The sequence below is a fragment of the Heterocephalus glaber genome, unplaced genomic scaffold (assembly GCF_053883595.1).
Source record: "Heterocephalus glaber isolate CG9 unplaced genomic scaffold, H.glaber_assembly_v1.0 deba00001545, whole genome shotgun sequence".
NCBI classification, from domain to species: Eukaryota; Metazoa; Chordata; class Mammalia; order Rodentia; family Bathyergidae; genus Heterocephalus; species Heterocephalus glaber.
In genome coordinates this window covers 866,397-885,343 of record NW_028258338.1, presented here as the reverse complement: position 1 = coordinate 885,343, position 18,947 = coordinate 866,397, and the positions used below count along the sequence as shown (strand labels likewise).

Here is an 18,947-nt window from a genome sequence, read left to right as displayed (position 1 = left end):
TCCCAACAATTATTTGCAATGTTCCTGAGGTTTAAAATCACCCCTTCCCGAAATACCATAAAAACACTAGCTTAAAGGAAATATCAAAAAAGTAAAAGATCTTTGTAAATAGGGAAGGGTGGAGGGGTTGAAAGGGGGACACGGGAATGGGGGAAAAAAAAAAACCAAGATAGATTACGATAAGATACAAATTTCCAATGATGACTGTCATTATATTGTATACCTAAAATGTACCAATAAAATTAATTTTTTTTAAAGTAAAAGATATAGGAACTAGAAGTGGTCATCATCCTGTCACACAGCTTACCGGAGTACACAGCACATAAGCAGCAGATGGGTAGGGACATTAGCTGGATTCAGCATACTGGGTGTGTCTGACTTCATACATGCCAGGAAAGCCCGCATCCTTCTGTTCTTGTCCTCAACTGCTTTCCCCAGCCAGAGCTTCTTGAGGTTTGGGCAAGTCCATTCCCGAAATGTCAGTGCAGACACCAGCTCAGGAGTTTGAGGTGACTTCCCTTTATATGCAGACCATTCTTTAAGAATCACTGATGGAACTAGAAAACAGAAATTGAGGAAAAATAGGCTGTAAAGGATCTGAGCATTTCTATAGTTCGCTACTATTAACAGGATCTATCACATTTCAATATCTTTTAATTTTTTTGTCACTATAATTTTTATCATTAGCAACATTAACATCAGTAGTAAGCATTTATTCAGTGCTGGAATATACTAAGTATTTTGTATATATTATCTCATTTAATTTTCTAAAAAACCCTGAGAGGGACCTATTATGATGACATTATTACAAAACAGTGTTTGTTTTTCAGAAAAAGAAATCAAAGACCAATATCACACAGTTTGTAATTACATTGAATTTAAGAAGATAAACCATCCTAGACAAAGAAAGAAGTCTAAGGAAAAATTATGTGAATATTTGGTTTCATAATAGATTAAGGATTTACACAAAGTTCTCATAAAACCAACATGTTGGTCATGGTTGATGCATGCTTATAATTCCAGTTACTCAGGAGGCTGAGGCAGGAGGATCACTTGAGCCCAGGAATTCTGGGCCAGCCCAGGCAATATAGCTATACTTTGTCTCAAAAAAAATCATAATAATAAACACCCCCCCCCCAAAAAAAATCCAACATTTTTTAGATTTACAAAGGTAACAGACCAGAAAAATATGGCTTCTCTCTACAGCTCAGGCTCCTAAACTATGATGGATTGAACTTATAAAATAGTGAACTAGATCCCCAGTTCCTTTCCCCATTTAAATTTTGAGACAAGGCCTCACCAAATTGGCCAGGCTGGCCTCAAACTTATGATCCTCTCAAGTAGCTGGAATTACAGGCGTGTGCCATCACATTCAGCGTTTTGTCTCTTTTATTTCAGATGCCTACTATCTACTCAAACACCCAAACTAGAGATTTAGTAGTCATGCCAGAGTCCTCTTTCTCCTTAACTCCCCAAAAGCCTGTTTTTACCGAGGTCCTGCTGATTCTAACCCCATCTCCCTTCCACCTGACTCTTCTCCAAAATAACAAATACTGTAATAGTTCAGACAACACTTTTCACCTGACAGGAGTCTCCAGACTGTTTGTTCCTACCTTCATCTTGTTTGGTCCCTCTCACACCCATGCTCTACAACCAGAGTGTTTTAAATAATTTTTTTGCAATGCTGGGAAGCAAAATTCAGAGCTCATCCATGCTTGGTTGAATGATCTAACTCTAAGCTACATCCCCAGTCCCAGAGTGCTCTTTTGTAAAGAATCTGCTTTAGTTGAAATCATTATAGACTCATAAGGAGTTGCAAAAACAATAGGGGAAGTCCTGTGTGTACATTACCTAGTTTTCTCTAATAGTTTTATCTTAAATAATTAGGACACAAAAGCCCAGGAATTAATATTGTAACAACAGCGGTGTGTAGTTCTACCGTATCTCCCTGAAAATAAGACCTAACCAGAAAATAAGCCCTAGCATGATTTTCAGGATGCTTGTTGCCAGCCAGATGGACGCATTTAGTACATACGTTGCAACATATGGTGGACACACTGAATGATAAAGTACAGCTAAATCTAAATAATATTGACAATACTTAAAATAAATGATAATATAAATTATAATTAATCATTTGTAAATACCCAAACAGATGCCTTTGGATGGGAGGTAAATGCCCATGTAAACAGATGAACTTGAGACCTATTGCTGAATGGCCAGAGTACAGACACAATGTACAAATAACATTCACACTTGATAATGAACAGACATGGTTGTGTTTAATATGAATCTTCATAATTCAATAGGCTGTGTGTTGTAATGGATGTACTTAATGCACTCATGTGACATAAAGAAACATTTTCTGAATTTTGGTACTGACAAGTTTTTGTCGCTTTTGTGTGGACCATCATTCTTACTGCCACTCCTGTCTCATACAATTCACACTCGACATAACGGAAACTGTGAAGCCTAGCTTGCAAGAGGTCATGACTTGGTTGAAAAATCCATTTGATAAAATCACTGACAGCTGTGTTCCCAATGTGCTACAAGCAGGGTACACAGGCAAGAAATGCTTGTTTAAGGACAGCTCTATTGTTGGACATGAGAGGCTGGGGCCGATGGTTCTATGGGAAGTGGAGTCATAAGAAATTGAGGCCAGGGCCAGGGATTTAGCTCAGTGGTTTCGCTGCCTGCTGCGCAAGCGCAAGGACCCGAGTTCGATCCCCGGTACCAAAAAAAAAAAAAAAAAAAGAAATTCAGGCCAGAATTCGAAGTTTAGTGAGTTATGACGATGTTCCAAGATGACATGATTATATTTGAAAAAATGTAGATTTTTGTACATGAATAAATGTAGACTGTTGTACATTAAAAAAAGACATCTCCTCAAAATAAGCCCTATTGCATCTTTTGGAGCAAAATAATTTAAGTTCCAGTCTTAAATTTTCAGAGAAATACAGTATGTTATGCTGATCCATGCAGCCACAACTGCAATCAATATATAGGACTAGCTGGGCATAGTGGCACTGTAATCCCAGCACTGGGGAGACTAAGGTAGGAGGATCTTGTGTTCCAGGCCAGCTTGGGCTACACAGCACATTCGAGGGTTATATAGTGAGGCCCAGACTAGACTAATTAAGACATAGAACTAGGTGGGTGCAGTGGTGCATACCTATAATCCCAGCTACTTGAAAGGCTGAGATGGGAAGACTGGCTGCGCTTAACAAATTTGAGACCAGCCTAGGTAACTGGATAACACAGGAACTCCTCCTCAAACAAACAAAAAAAGATACAAAATTCCATAGTCACAAGATTTCTAGCATGCTGCCCTTTACTATTACACCTAATACCTTCCCTCATCATCCCTACTCATGGTAACATTAATGTGTTCTACATTTCTACACTTTTATCATTTTGAAAATGTTACAAAAATGGAATCAAACTGTATATGATTTGTGATAGGTGTTTTCTCGAAGAATAATGCCCTAGAAGGCCAGGCATGGTGGTAAATGCCTGTAATCTCAGCACTTGGGAGGCTGAGGCAGGAGGGTCACTGTGAGCTCGAGTTCAGCCTGGGCTACACAGTGAGTTTAAGGCCAGCCTGAACTACAAAGTGAGGCTCTGTCTCAAAAAAAACAAAAAAGTCCTTGAAATCTATCCATGTTGCAGAATCAACAGGTTTTTTTTGTGGCACTGATGTACCATAGCTTAACCAGTCACCCTCTGAAGGATATTTGGGCTATATACAGTTTGGGGCTATTAAGAATAAAGCTATTTGCCAGGCATGGTGGCACACGCCTGTAATTGCAGCACTCAGGAGGTAGAGACAGGAGGATCGCTATGAGTTCAAGGCCACCCTGGGCTACAAAGTGAGTTCAGGGCCAGCCTGAACTACAAAGTGAGACCCTGTCTCAAACAACCAAAAAAAAAAAAATAATGCTATTTAGCATGCATGAGGCCCTAAGTTCAATCCTCAGTATTATGCAAAAACAGTATTTATATGTAAGTAAATAAAAAATAAAGCTTTTGGTAGAGTATTTTCCTAGCATGCACAAGGCCCTGGGTTTGACATATAGATCAATAGACTATAACTAGAAATCCAGAAATAGTTCCATGAAACTACAACCAATTCTCTAGAAAGCTGCAAAAGCACAAATACAAAAAAGCTTAGTGCACGCACGCACACACACACACACACACAGATAATTAATAAAAAGCTGTCCAGAGGTGGTGACGGTGGTGGGCCCTGCTTATCCTGGCCAAGGTGGCTATTCAAATAGAGGGAACTACAAACAAGGTGGAATGCCTAACAGAGGGAATGATAACCAGAACTTCAGAGGACGACGAAACAATCGTGGCTACAAAAATCAATCTCAGGGCTACAACCAGTGGCAGCAGGGTCAATTCTGGGGTCAGAAGCCATGGAGTCAGCATTATCACCAAGGACATTATTGAATACCCAAATAAAATGAACTGATACATATTTCTCCAAAACCTACAAAAATAAATAAATAAAATGCTATCTCATGAAGTTTCTACATAAAAATAAGTCTACAATTCCCTGGGATAAATACCCAAGAGTATAAATACCCAAGTGCTGGGATATGTAGTAAGTCTACTTTTAGTTTTGATAGGAAATGACAAATTATCTTCTATACTGGAAGAACCATTTTACTGTACATTCTCACCAGCAATTTATGAAAGATCCAGTTTCTCTGCATCCTCTCTGGCATTTGTTACTATTATCACTATTATTCACCTTAGCTGTTTTGATAGGTATGTGGTAAAATTTCACTGTGGTTTTAATTTGCATTTCTCTAATGATTAAGGATGTTAAACATCATCTTACATTTTTATTTGCAATATGTTTATCTGCTTTAGTGAAGTGTCTGTGCACAATATTTGCTAATTTCTTCTAATTAGATTGTCTTTGTAATGTTCAGTTTTGAGAGGGAAAGGGGATAAATTATGTAAAGGTGCAAATTTCCAATGATGAATGTCATTATATTGTATACCTAAAATGTATCAATAAAATTTTAAAAAATTAAGATGTTATGTACATGTACCAACTCCCCACAATGAATGTAATCATTACGTACTACAAACATGTACAAATAAAAAATATTGAAAAAAACAACCTTCAGTTCGAGATTTCTTTACATACTTTAGAATTACTGTAGCAACATAATAAGTCTTACAGTTGGGTTCAGTGACTACTGGAAACTGGATCTTGCATAAATTGCTGGTGGGAATATAAAAAGGTACTGCCAATCTGGAAGGTAATTTGTGTAGCCATGTAAACCTGTTTAATTATGAATTTACAGTTGACCCAACACAATTAAAAAATACTATCAATCCTATGAAGTGCTTTTGCAGCTTTCTAAAGAATTGGCCATAGTTCCATAGAACTATTTCTGGATAGCTAATTATAGTTTATTGATCTATGTCAAAATCTCCACCAATACCACACAGTCTTAAATTAGTATAGCAACATAATAAGTCTTATAGTTAGTTTCAGTGACTGCTTCTGTTTATTCTCTTTTTTTTTTCTTTTCCAGTTTGACTTTTTAAATTCAAAATCATCCTGTCTCAGCCTCCTGAGTACTTGGATTACAAGCATGCTCTTCATCTAATTCCTTTGCTTTTCCATATAAATATTTGAATAATCTTGTCTACACCTCTATATATAGCTATATATATCGTTTCTAACTATAAATAATCTTGCTAGGATTTGGATAAGATATATCAAACTTATGTATCAATCTAGAGAGAATTAACATCTTTACTTTTATGGTTTAGATAAAAAATGTCCCCCCAATGGCTCATGTCTTTACAGGTAAGGCTTTTGGAAAGTGATTACATCATGAGGGCACTAACCTCATCAATGGATTAATTCACTGATGAATTCATTGTTGAATGAGCTGTTACGAGGCAGGGCTTGGGGATTTAACCTGGAAGGGCATATTCTTGTCCCTGGCCACTTCCCCTTTATCTATTTCCCTTTCTCTCTGCTTCTTGGCTGCCATGATGTGAACAGCTTTCCTCTACCATGCAGTTTTGGCCTTGGAGCCAGTCGACCACAGATGAAACCTCTGAAAATGTGAGCTAAAGTAAACATTTCTTCCTTTAAGTTGTGTATGTCAGGCATGCTGTTCCAGCAACAGAAAGGCAACAAATACATTTACTAGATTGTGTCTTCTATTTAGTTTTCTTGTCTTACTGCTCTGGATAAAAGTTCCAGGACTATGCTAAAGAGTAGCCATTTTAGGCTTTTTCCTGACACAAGAGAAAAACATTCAGTCTTTCAACATTAAGTATAATGTTAGCTGTTAAGTGTTTTGTAGATGTTCTTTCTCAAGGTGAGGAAGTTCTCTTCTATGGTGTTTAAGCTGGAGTGTCAACTTGCTTGACTTGGAATCTGCCCAGGGATTGGTGGAGCACACTTCCAGGTGTGTCTGGGTGGATCATGGAAGCATGGCCTTTAGGTCTATCTTTAGTCCCTCACCCTTTCTCTCTGGCACTGTTCTGCTCAGCTTCCTGGCCACCTTGAAGTGTGAAGCTTTGCTCCTCCATGTCCTTGCACCGTGAGGTTTCTACCTTAGAGCCAGCCGATTATAGACTGAAACCATGAGCATGTTAAACTTCTCCTCCTTTAAGTTGTAGGTGTCAGATACTGTGTTCAACAACAGGAAAGCTGATTAATACAAAAAATTGGTACTAGAGGAGAAGGGTCATTGCTATGACTAAACCTGGCAATGTGGTTTAGAAGCCTCTGGAGCCAGTGTGTGGAGGAGTTTGGAAAGGTTTGAAGATGCAGGCTAGAGAAGCCCTAGAATGCTGCAAGTAGAGTCTGATGGGTGATTCTGGTCAGAGCTCAGAAGACCAAAATGCTAATAAGAATGAAGACAGTATAGGCCATGTTCAGGAAGTTTCAATTGGGAACAAGGACTATAATAGCAGTTGGACTAGAGGCCATGTGGGCTAGGCTATTGCAGAAAATTTGTCTATATTTTGCTCATGTCTTGAGATTTTACAGAAGATTGAGATCAAAGGTGGTGAATCGATCTGGTGGATGAAATTTCAAAGCATCTCAACATTCAGGGTGGGGTATAGGTATTGCTGGCTGCTTTTAGCCATATTTATAGTGTAAATTGGGGGATATAAGGCAGAAAAAAATCATATATAAAGTTGGGGCTCAAGGAAGTGTGGCTACTGAAGAGATTAGTGCCCTTAAATAGAAACCAAATACTTTGTACAGGGACAAGAAGAAAGATGCCCTGAGGACATCTCAGGAACCAGCAAAACCTCACCCATCACAAGCTCAGGAATGCAAAAGTGCTAACCTTTTGTTTGAGAAGATAGCCCCTAGGTTCCACCTCAAAAAGCTCACAGGGAACTCATTTCCCAGGATTCATTTTACTGTGCTCAGCCATCCAGGCACACAGAAGCCACTGCACCCATGGTCCAAGGGGGCCTAGCTACTGCTCCCACTGACAGCAGATCTTGGTATCACCTACAAGTTGCTGGTTTTACCAGCATGCAGAACCAGCCTTGCAACAATGGAATAAACCTTACTTGGCCATGCTATATAATTCTTTTTTTGTTTGTTTGTTTCTTTCTGTTTTTCTTTTTTTTTTTGGTAGAGAGGAGATTGAACCCAGGAGCACTCCATCCCTGAACTACATACCCATGGCAACACCCCCCCCCTTTTTTTTGGTACTCGGGATTGAACTTGGGAACTTGCGCTTGTGAGGCTGGTGCCGGAACCACTGAGCTAAATCCCCGGCCCACACAGCACCCCTTTTTTGAGACAAGGGCTTGGTAAGTTTCTCAGGCTGGCCTGGAATTTCAAAGTCCTCTTGCCTGGAATTACAAGACTGTAATTATAGTAGCTGGAATTACAGGACTGTGCTACCAGTCCCACCTTCTTTATTTGATTTTATGTTGTTCTACTGGCATATATTTTGTTAAGAATGTTTGCATCTATATTGTCTTTGTCCACCTGCTAATATAACACAGTATCATAGACTGGGTGGCTAATAAACAATAGACATTTATTTCTCATAGTTGTGGAGGCTGAAAATCCCAAGATCCAAGTGTTGGCAGACAGAGTTGATAAAGGCCTGCTTCCTGGTTTGCAGATGGCTGTCTTCTCTTGTATTTTCACATGGCAGAGAGAAGATACAGCTCTCTGGGGTCCCTTTCATAACAGTGTTAATTCTACTCATGAAGACTCCACCAAAATGATCTAATGACCTCCTAAGCACCCCCCCCCAAACCATCACATTGAGGGTTACTATTTGAACATAAGAAGAATTTGTTCATATGTACTGGTAGGGGGACACACATATTCAGTCCATAACATACATTGATATATGATTTTATCATGTTTAACTTCATATGATGTTATATTAGTCTGAAATGTTAATGTAGTATCTTCATCTGGTTTTAGTATTAGGGCATTACTCTACAGTGTGCTGTGTTACTAAGCTATATGCTCAGTATGTTAGGTATTTCTTTTTTGTTAGGTATCTTAAATGAATTTTCAACCTAAGATGTTTTCCATTTACCATACATTTATCAAGACATAACTCTATTGTAAGTTGAGGGACATCTATATTTTACTTTCATTCATTTCAATGTATTTTTCTTTCCCTAAAAATTTCTTCCTTGATAGATCATACAGATGTGGTTTATTTTCCAAATATTTGCAGATATCTTTTCTTTCTTTTTTGTTTGTTTCTTGAGACAGTGTCTCACTATGCAGTTTATGCTGGCCTTGAACTCACTATATAGCCCAGGCTGGCCTGAAACTTGCAGTGATTCTCCTGCCTCAGTCTCACAAATGCTGAGATTACAGCTGTGTGTCACCACGTCTAGGTTTTTTTTTTCTTTTGGTACCAGGGAATGAACTCAGGACCTTACACTTGTGAGGCAGGCGGTGGCACCACTGAGCTAAATCCCCGGTCCTACATCTAGGTTTTGTTATCTTTCTGTTATTGATTTCTACTTTGATTTTATAGACATATAAGAATTAGCTCTCTGTGCTGGGTGTGGTGGCACATGCCTGCAATCTCAGCACTCTGGGACGCTGAGGCAGAAAGATCACAAGTTAGAGCCCAGTGAGGGCAACTCAGTGAGACCTCCATCTCAAAAATAAAGGGCTAAGGGGCCAAGGATTTAGCTCAGTGGCATCACATCTGCCTCACAAGTGCAAGGTCCTGAGTTTGATCACTGGCACCGCCCCCCCCCCCAAAAATAAAGGGCTGGGATGTATCTCAATATGAAGGCCCCGGTTTTGATTCCCAGTATCACAAACAAAATGCTCTGCATAATTTCAGTGATTTAAAATTCATTATGTTTTGTTTTATGACCAATGATATGATCTATCTTGGCACCTGCTGTCAGTGCATAAAAAGAATAGTTGTATGTTTGATAAGAGTCAGTCAGAGCCTAATTGTTGATTACGTTGTTGAGTTCTTCTATACCTTTATTGAATTTGTTTAGCAGTCCCATCCATTATTATAAGGGGAGCTGAAGCCTCTATAATTGTGGATTTGTTTATATCTCCTTTCAGTTATATCAGTTATTGCACTGCATATTTTGTGGTTCTGTTATTTGGGGACACATATTAGGTACTGCTATGCCTTCTTGGTAGATTAACCCTTTTACCATTATATAATCTTTCTCTCTGCCCCTGGAATTTTCTTTTCTCAGAAATCTACTACATATGGTATTAATACAGCCATTCCTGCTTTCTTTTAAGGTTTGCATGGTAGATTATTTTCCATCCTTTTATATTCAATCTACCAATATCATGTATATTTCAAGTGAATCTTTTGTAGGCTGCATATAGTTGGGCCTTGTTTTTTATTCAGTCTCCCAAGCTTTGCATTTTAATTGGTATAGACCTTAATTGGTATAGAGAACTTTCTAGAGACGAGTACTCAAACTACAACCCATAGCCCACTTGCCCATCACAAAGTGCCAACACTGCAATTAAACCTGAATACTGAGGTTGCAGTTTAGAAAAAACACCTCATACATTAACATCTTTTGTCTTAAAAACAAATGGCACGCGTGCCATAGGTTCCTCACCACTGGTATAGACTAAATATACTTCATATAACTATTGATATATTGCATATTAAATCATTTTATATTTGTTTATGTTCTGATTTTCCTTCTCTGTTTTCTTGTTCTCTCTTTCCTGTGGATTACTTGAACAAATTTTAGGATTCCACTTTGACTTCACCATTACTGTTTTATGTGTTTCTCTTTATATATCTTTTGGGGAGAGGGCTGGGGATTGAACCCTGGGCCTATGTATGCTAGGCACAAGCTCTACCACTAAGCTACCCCCCACCCCCATTATGTATATAATTTAATACCTAGAATATGTACAAAAAAAGATATATAGAGAGGACCTGGTAGGAAGGGGAGCTCACTAATACAGTATGTGCTTAGAATGCACAAAGCCCTGGGTTGAATCCACAGCATCAATATCAATCAATCAATCAATCAATCAATGATACGCATATCTTATTATTGCCTACTGGTACTGACACTGTACCAGTTTGAGAAAAGTATAGGAAATTGGCCTATGTTATCCCCCTTTACCCTATGACACTGTTTTTTTTTTTTTTGAGACAGGGTCTTACTACATATTCCAGGCTCTTGAACTATGTAGTCTGGGCTGGCCTCAAACTCATGGAGATCCCCTTGCCTCAGTTTTCTATGTGCTGGGATTACAGGCATGTGCCACCATGCCTGGCTCACATTATAACATTTACAAATGTATAAAATATTTTCTCTACAAGGCTTGTGAGTTTGAGAACAGCCTGGGGTACATAGTGAGTTCAAGGCCAGCTTGAACTACACAGTAAAACTCTGTCTCAAAAAAACCAAAGTAAGTACTTTTCTCTACCTACATTGAGAACCATGTTAAGCAGTTTTGCTTCAATGTAAAACATACTTTAGAAATTGAAGAGATGGCACGTCTATTTATTTATCTATACTTTTGGATTTTTCTATTTTCGCTTTTTTCTTGATTTCCAAGATTCTTCTTTTAAGTTTCTGTTTGTTTTTTGAGACAGGATCTCACTATGTAATCCAAGGTGGCTTTGGACTTATTATGTAGTTCAAGGTGGCTTTGAACTTGCTACATACCCCAGGCTCGCCTCGAACTCACAATCCTCATACTTGAGCTTGCTGAGCACTGGGATTACAGGTATGCATCATCACCCTGGCTTCTTTTATCATTTTCTTCCTGTATAAAGAACTACCTTAGCTAGTCAGAGTGGTGCATGCCAATAGTTGCAGTTACTCATACATCGCTAAGAGAGTCATTTGATCCTGGGAGTTTGAGAACAGCCTGAGCCACAGAAATATCTTCTTTCAAAAACAACAAAAAAATCCCTACTTTTAGCTGTTTTTTCAGGGTTAAGTCTGCTTGTGAAACATTATCATAGCTTTCCTTCATCTGAAAATGTCCTGATTTCTCCTTCATTATTAAAAGATCTTTTTGCTTGATAATGAATTCTTTTTTCCCCTATAAATAAAGTATCATCTATATCAGGCTTCTTTAAGTAACTTAATTAACTTTGGAAAATGTGACCATGTCTACCTTGATAAGGATTGTGGGGGGTTATTACTCAATTTCTTGAATCTGTAGGTCTAAATCTGAGGCTACTCTAGCCATTATTTCTTTGAATACTTCTGCAGTTTTATTCTTTCTCCTGTCCTGAGAACCTGAAAATATAAATATTAGATCTTTTGTTATAATCCTACCAGTCCTTGTTCGTTTTTCAGTCTTTTTTTTGTGGTTTTTTTTTTTTTTTTTTGGTACTGGGGATCGAATCCCGGTCCTTGTGCTTGTGCAGCAGGCGGCGAAACCACTGAGCTAAATCCCCGGCCCAGAGTATAATTTCTGTTGCTCTGTTTTTAGGCTGATTCCATACTCTTGTTCCACTCTGCCATTTAACCCATTCAGAATCCAGTGTTTTATTTTGATTATTGTATTTTTCTTAATTTCCATTTCATTCTTTAAATCTATTTCTTTGCTTGGAATTTCTACTTTTGTTTCAAGCATATTTGCAATTACTAGAACATTTTAATGATGGCTGCTCTGAAATCTTTATCCAATAATTCAGACTTTTGTCATTTTGTTAATTTATTCTCAGTCAGTTTGAGATCTCTCTCTCTCTCTCTGTGGTGTTTTGAGACAGGGTCTTGCTATGTAGTTCAGGCTGGGCTTGAACTCACTATGTAGCCCAGGCTGGTCTCAAACTCACAGAGATCCTCTTGCCTCAGCCTCCCAAGTGCTGGGATTACAGGTGTGTGCCATCATGCACAGCTCATAAGACCACAATTTGAAATCTTCCTGGTTCTTGGTATAATAAGGAATTTTCAATGAAAACCTGAACATTTTGAGTATTATTTAAAAGACCCTAGATCTTATTTAAATCTTGTGTTTTTTAGCAGGCCTTTTCTGACCACTCTGGTGGATAAAAGAGGACACTACATAATTATAGCTAAGTGGCAATGGAAGTCTTAGCTTCTAATTTGACCTCATCTGACTCCTCCCCAGCAGGCAGATGAACACCTCATTACAGCCTGGTAAGAATAGATCTTCACAACACCCTTTAGTGGTGGGGATAGACCGCTTTTTTCCATATTGTTTGGCTGGAGTACAGCAGTTATTACCAAAAATTTTCTGTGTGGCTAGGTTGCTCCTTTCAGTCCTTTGGCCAGAGAAATAAGCCATGCACATGTATGTGTGTGGTCTGCAACTGTTGACATTTCTGGACTGCCAGCCAGCTGGTCCTGCACCCAGTCTAGGACATATAAGAGAAACCTAGGGAAATTTCTTGGGTCCCAAGGTCATTAGCCAGTCTGCCTTCTCTCCTACTTAAATATAGGGTAACTTGTGCTTGTTTGTTTGTTTGGGTTTTTTTTGGTACCAGGGATCAAACTTGGGACCTTGCGCTTGCGAGGCAGGCAGTGGAACCATTGAGGTAAGTCCCCGGCCCATGCTTGTTTTATATATAATGTCCTGAAGTTTAGCTGTAATTAGTAGAAGGAACAGGGAAAGTACACCTAATCTATTCCATCTTCTTGGAAGCAAAATCTAAAGTGTTCTGTTGAACATACTAATTTGACCATGGCACTCTGTAGCTTAAAAATCCCAATGGTTTCAATGACTTCAACTACCTATAGGATTTAATCTCAAAACAAAAGCCTGGGGAGGAAAAATTGTGCAAGATACACTTTTATATTCCAAAAGCTCGGCATAGTTCTTATAAGTAAGTCATTTTGAATGCTTGATGATTGCAGATTTGGGGTTTACATTAACGTGTCTTTCATATAAATATGTATTCTGGTGAATGATGTATTTTCTTAAAGACAGCGCCATACCCAAAAGTATGGTGTAAAATGAGAGAACTGTCAAAGCTAGAACTACACTTACCTTCCACAGGTAGCCGCCGCCGAATGGCCAGGCGTTCCATTTTCCGTTGTGTCTCCGCCAAACTAAAAAGGACTCCATATACATACTGACGAGCTGATCGGAACAGAAGAGCAGCTGGGGGTAGCTCCATGTTACACTCATCCTCAATACATACAGGGATCTTAATCTCACCCTAATAAGAGAATGATCCAGGGAAAAGGAGAAAATTAGTTTCTTCAAAGTCTGGAACTGAGCTTAGAAGAGCCCATAATGAACTGTAGCCTAAGTATTAAATTTTCTATTTGTTTCAGCAGTTTCAGATTAAAAAGCTGTAAGAAGCCCAGCTGACCACAACTTGTAAGCTATAATTCCACTTTAACCATCTTAGCTGTGGTCAACTTATAGCTGACAAGGTGGAGTCTGTCTTCGGCATTTTCCTGGGGTATGAATTTGTATAAGACCAGAGGAGGAGAGCAATTGTGTAGAAGTAAAGGAAGAGATAAGGATAAGGAACAAGGGCACAAAGCCTCTTCTTAGACTATGCCTATCCCTAGAGCCAGAGCCCACCAACTTGGTGCACTATTTCAAAATGTCACAATTATAATTCTCATATAAGGAACTAATGACTATATGGTCCCATCTCACTTGAGCCCCTTAATACAATGAGGGGCGCATCAGCACATGTGGTCTCCTTTAATCTCCTAGATACTGACAGTCACGTTTTTTTTTGACAACTTAACAGTCTCAGTGAGTATAAAGTACTGTTTAGAGCAAGAAGCTAAGTGCTAATGTGCTGTCTCACCTTAGTGAGGACATGGTAGATATATGGATACATAAGGCCCCTCCTGTGTCTATGTTCAGCGACTCGTAAGACTTCCGGAGCTACTGGAGGTAAGGGCGGAATGGTGATGTCCATGTGGTTCCTTGTAGACATAGACAGTAGAGATGGGATGTGAGGCTCACCATCACCTAGGTTGGCTTCTGAAACTTCCGTATCAACAGGCTGTGCCCAAGACCCTCTGTTACCATTGGAATCTTCCCATCCAGGCTGCTGCTGAAGTGTTTCTGTGATGTGACTAAAAAATTTAGCAAGACAGTATAGAATAGAAAAAGGAGGTTGATAAAAGTTATTTCTTCTCAGTATGTCCACTGTCATCTCACAAAATCTTACAAACCCTTCTGGGGGTCAGGACACTCTCAGTGTCCTGCCTTCCTGGCTTCTTTCACCTGATACAAACCAAAATAATCAAAAGTCATAGGAATCACTCCAAATTTTTTATATTTTTAAGAGGTCATGGTTGTAGTCTGCTTATATTCTAAGAAAATAATTAGAACTACAACCTGAATGCAGCTCTGGTTCCTAGGAATTAGAGGTATAATCTAAAAACAAATGAGCTAGTATATGGTAAGAACCCTCTCTTAGTTACTAAGCAATACAAATGTCTACTCAGCTATTCCAGTACTTCAACTCTATAAATTATTTTTTTCTTTCTACATTCAACCATTGCAAAATTACACTCATGTTACATAGCATACCCATGGCTGGGTGTCTGAATATTATCACCTGCACAGAGCAAAAGAGCAAAGACTAGCAGGGGACAGACAAGAATACACACTTTCCACACGCCTTCTGAAGTCTTTTCCCTTGGGTGTTTATACAGATACTCACTCAGAGCTGGCTCCATTTGGCTCATCACCATCAGAGGAAGAAGAGTGGGAAGAGTCTGGTCCCAAAGGAGGTGAAGCTTTGGAAGTAAGGTAATTAGGAAACTGGGATGCAGAGGAGTCATAAGAGACAGCCCAACTGGCAAAGGGGCTGTCCTGTATCATGGGATCCTCAGAAAAGGCATTGGATTCCCCCAGAGCATGGGAGAAGAGAAGAGATGTGTTGGGTCCCACTGAGAATGGTGGTGGATATTTCATTTTCTGGGGCACTTGGTGAGGAAACTAAAGGACAAAACAGATAGAAAAGCTGCTTAACATTTTACCATGCTCCAAGATAATTCCCTCAAAATCTGAAACATAGCAGATGATACCACTACCAAGAACTCTTGAGATAAAAAGTACCTACTAAGAATAAGCAGAAATAATTCTAAAGTGTTAGATAAACAGAATCAACTAGAGGCAGGACAATGATCCAATCCAGGTTTCCCAGAACATGCTCTGACAGTAGCTAATCTACTTTCACAATGCCGTAATACTTACTGATGTGGATGTTATTTTTTTTTGTATTAAATTCTTTTATTGGTACATTGTAGGTATACAACACAATTACATTTCTCATTGGGAATTGATGCATCTTGGTTCTTATTTTTTCCCCATTCCTAGCCCTCCCTTCACGTCCTCCACCCTTCCCTATTTACAAATACTTTATTTCCATTTTTTCCATTTCTCATCATTTTTCCTTTCCCTTCTTTCCTTTCCCCTGTGCCTCCCACTACCCCTACCCCTTTGGACCTTTTCTTCCTATTTTACATTATCGATTATTCATTCTAATCATTGGTACATGTTAGGTATACAATATAATGACATTCACCATTGGAAATTTGCACCTTTCCATAGTCTCTCTTGGTTCTTGTTTTTCACCCTTGCCCAGCCCTCCCTTCAACCCCTCCATCCCTCCCTATTTACAAAAATTTTGTTCCTATTTTTCCATTTTCTCATATTAATCCCATTCCCTTCTATCCTTTCCCCTAGCCCTCCCACTTCCTTCCCCTTTGCCCCTTTTCTTCCTATTTCACATTACCCATTATACATTTAGTCCTTATTTACACTTTCAGTTTCTCACACCAGAGAAACTATTCGGTATTTACACATCTGTGTCCTATTTATTTCACTTAAGAGTATTGCCTCAATGTGCATCCACTTAGCTATAAATGTCTCTAATTTCTCATTTTTTATGGCTGAGTAGTACTCCATTTTATAAAAAAACCACATTTTCTTTAGTGGATGTTATTTTTATTTATACAGGTTACCTGAATCAACGTAGAATGTAAAGTATGAATATACAGTCCAACAGTTGGATAGTAATGAATGACCCTACCTACTCAACTCAGATTATAAAAATCAGGAAGCAACCTGAGTTTAATGCTAACAAATGCTCTCAGGTCTCCTAAATAATGCTTACCATTGGCTTTCCAGAAGAAATGGTGCCCATTTGATTTCGTGGAAGGGAAGGATTTCCAAGCTGATTATTTTGAAAGCCTGAAGCCAAGAAAAGGAGTATACTTCAGTCAATCCTAATACTTGTACCATTCTACTAAACCATCATCACATGAAAAATGTTACAATTAATATAGCTCTTATGTGCCATGCCAGGAAGTTTATATGAATTATTTCATCAGATAACCCTATAGAGTAGACATCATGAGCCACATTTCATACAAATGTTGACTTGCCAAGGTCACACAGCTGGTAAGCAGCAGAGGTAGAATTCACTCAGGCCTGACCCAAAAGGTAGGTCTATTTTACATACACCAGGCCAGAATAGGGGTTATCTCTAGAAGCTCAAGCTAAGGAAATGGCTTTGTAACTCATCTACAGATTTGGGAACGCAGTGCTTTTTTAACGACATGAAAGTCAAGGAGGATATGCAGCAAATAGGAATAACTTCAAAGAAAATAACCATAAATAAGTGATTCCACTCTGGCCCTGGAGTTCCTGAAGGGCCAATTCAGTTCCCCCAATGAACAGGGCAGTCAGATGGAAGCCTTACCTAGAAAGGAGGGACCCACTGGCAACGAAGAAAGTTTGGTTGTGACCGAATAGTACTCAACTGCTTTCTTGAAACGCTCTATTTTATCTTCTGTCCTAGACTGGATGTTGGAACATCAGATTTTCAGAAAAAGAAACAACTTAAGAATGTCTTTTTCATACAACTTATAATTTGGGAGTCAAAATAACAGGAGAAATAAAATATTTAAAGAAACCCAAATGAGCAAATTTCCACTTTGCAGGAAAGAATAGGTAGGGAGAAAGCATTATACAACATAAAATCTGACATACTTGAAATTTACTTACATTTTGTGCTATTCTAAAAGGATCACACAATCTTTAGAAAAAATATGTAAAGATGGAGGAAAAGCAAATCACACAGTACAACCATACAAATATATTTCGTTTCCTTACAGAATTTGGTTTTTTTGTGTTTTTGTTTGTTTGTTTTTGTTTTGTGGTACTGGGGATTGAACTTGGGACCTTGCTCTTGCAAGGCAGGCAGCGGGACCACTGAGCTAAATCCCTGGCCTCCTGTTTGTTTTTTTGGATTTTTGCAACAGTCTCACTGTGTACTTCAGGCTAGCCTTAAACTCACTATGTAGCTAGGCTGGCCTCAAACTCACAGTGATCTTCCTGCCTCAGCCTCCCGAGTAATGGGATTACAGGTGTGCACCACCATGCCTGGCTTCCTTACAGAAGTTTAAAAATATTTGTTGTTGAAGTATACCCATTCTATTTTAATAAGCATTTTCTATGTTTAACACCATATGTACAATATTATATTGATTTTATACTAATCTGTCTAAATAATTTAATGGCTACATATTTTATCATTAGGAATGCATCTAAATTATGTAACCACTTCCATCATATCATACATTTAGGTTATTTCTCATATTTGGCTAAGTTATGCCTTGAAGAATATATGTTATTCATCAATTTTTTTTCTTCTGGATTTCAAGTTACACCCTTAGGAAAATATACTTAAAATGAATCTATTGGTTAGAAAAAGTATGAACATTAAAACCAAAAGCAACTAAATGTAGGGAACAGGGAAAGGGGACGTTACTAGAACCTCTGCAGTAAGTCCTAGTCTCTTGCGAGCCACGGCAGCACAAGTCGAATTACAGGAAAGGTAGGAAAATGAGACTGACAAGAAGCTGAGCTTTGGGTCTGACTGGTGCTGCTCTGGGCAGCAAAGACAAAAGCCCCCAGTTTACTGCACCTTTTATTTAGTACATCAGGAGAAACAAATGTAACAAATGACTTGAGAGAGTTCAGTACATCCTGCGTAGACAAGATGTAACAATCCAAGAACAATGAGGAACTGAGTAGATGTTTGTTCCTCCCAGGATGTTTTCAGCTCCCAGGATGTTTCTTGTCCTGGAGAATCACAGCATCACCGGGTCACTGAGGTCTCAGTTGTGACCGGAGGCCAAAATGGAATTATGTCTCAGAATTCCACAGCTGGGCTGTAGGCAGGAGAACTAGGCTAACCAAATGATTTTACCCTAAAATTATGTAGCATTGCTCCGGACAACTAAATATATATAAAACCACAATATGATACTATTACAAACCTACCAGGAGGGATTAAAATTAAAGACTATTAATAGCACTGGCAAGAATGTGGAGTAACTGGAACACCAGAACATTGCTGGTGAGAATGTACATTGGTAGAGTTTGGAAAATAGTTTGGCAATTTTCTATCAAATTAAACATATGTTCATCACATAGTACAGCAATCCTATTCTTAAATATTTACCCAAGAAATGAATGCATA

General features: G+C 38.7%; 1 protein-coding gene across 4 annotated transcripts in view; it reads right to left on the bottom strand.

Moving 5' to 3' along the window:
• Fam120c (family with sequence similarity 120 member C) overlaps positions 1 to 18,947 on the bottom strand; it is a 183,886-nt gene that overhangs the window by 102,072 nt on the left and 62,867 nt on the right. For all 4 annotated transcript variants that reach the window (XR_015442377.1, XM_004873525.4, XM_013068768.3 and 1 more), the window contains exons 5-10: positions 17,163 to 17,262; positions 16,575 to 16,651; positions 15,117 to 15,394; positions 14,250 to 14,523; positions 13,469 to 13,640; positions 308 to 557 (exon numbers count right to left, since the gene is read on the bottom strand). Coding sequence is in view for 3 of the 4 variants with exons in the window: in XM_004873525.4 (XP_004873582.1) it covers positions 308 to 557; positions 13,469 to 13,640; positions 14,250 to 14,523; positions 15,117 to 15,394; positions 16,575 to 16,651; positions 17,163 to 17,262 (1,151 nt within the window). In the remaining variant the exon portion in view is untranslated. The remainder of the gene's footprint in view (positions 1 to 307; positions 558 to 13,468; positions 13,641 to 14,249; positions 14,524 to 15,116; positions 15,395 to 16,574; positions 16,652 to 17,162; positions 17,263 to 18,947) is intronic.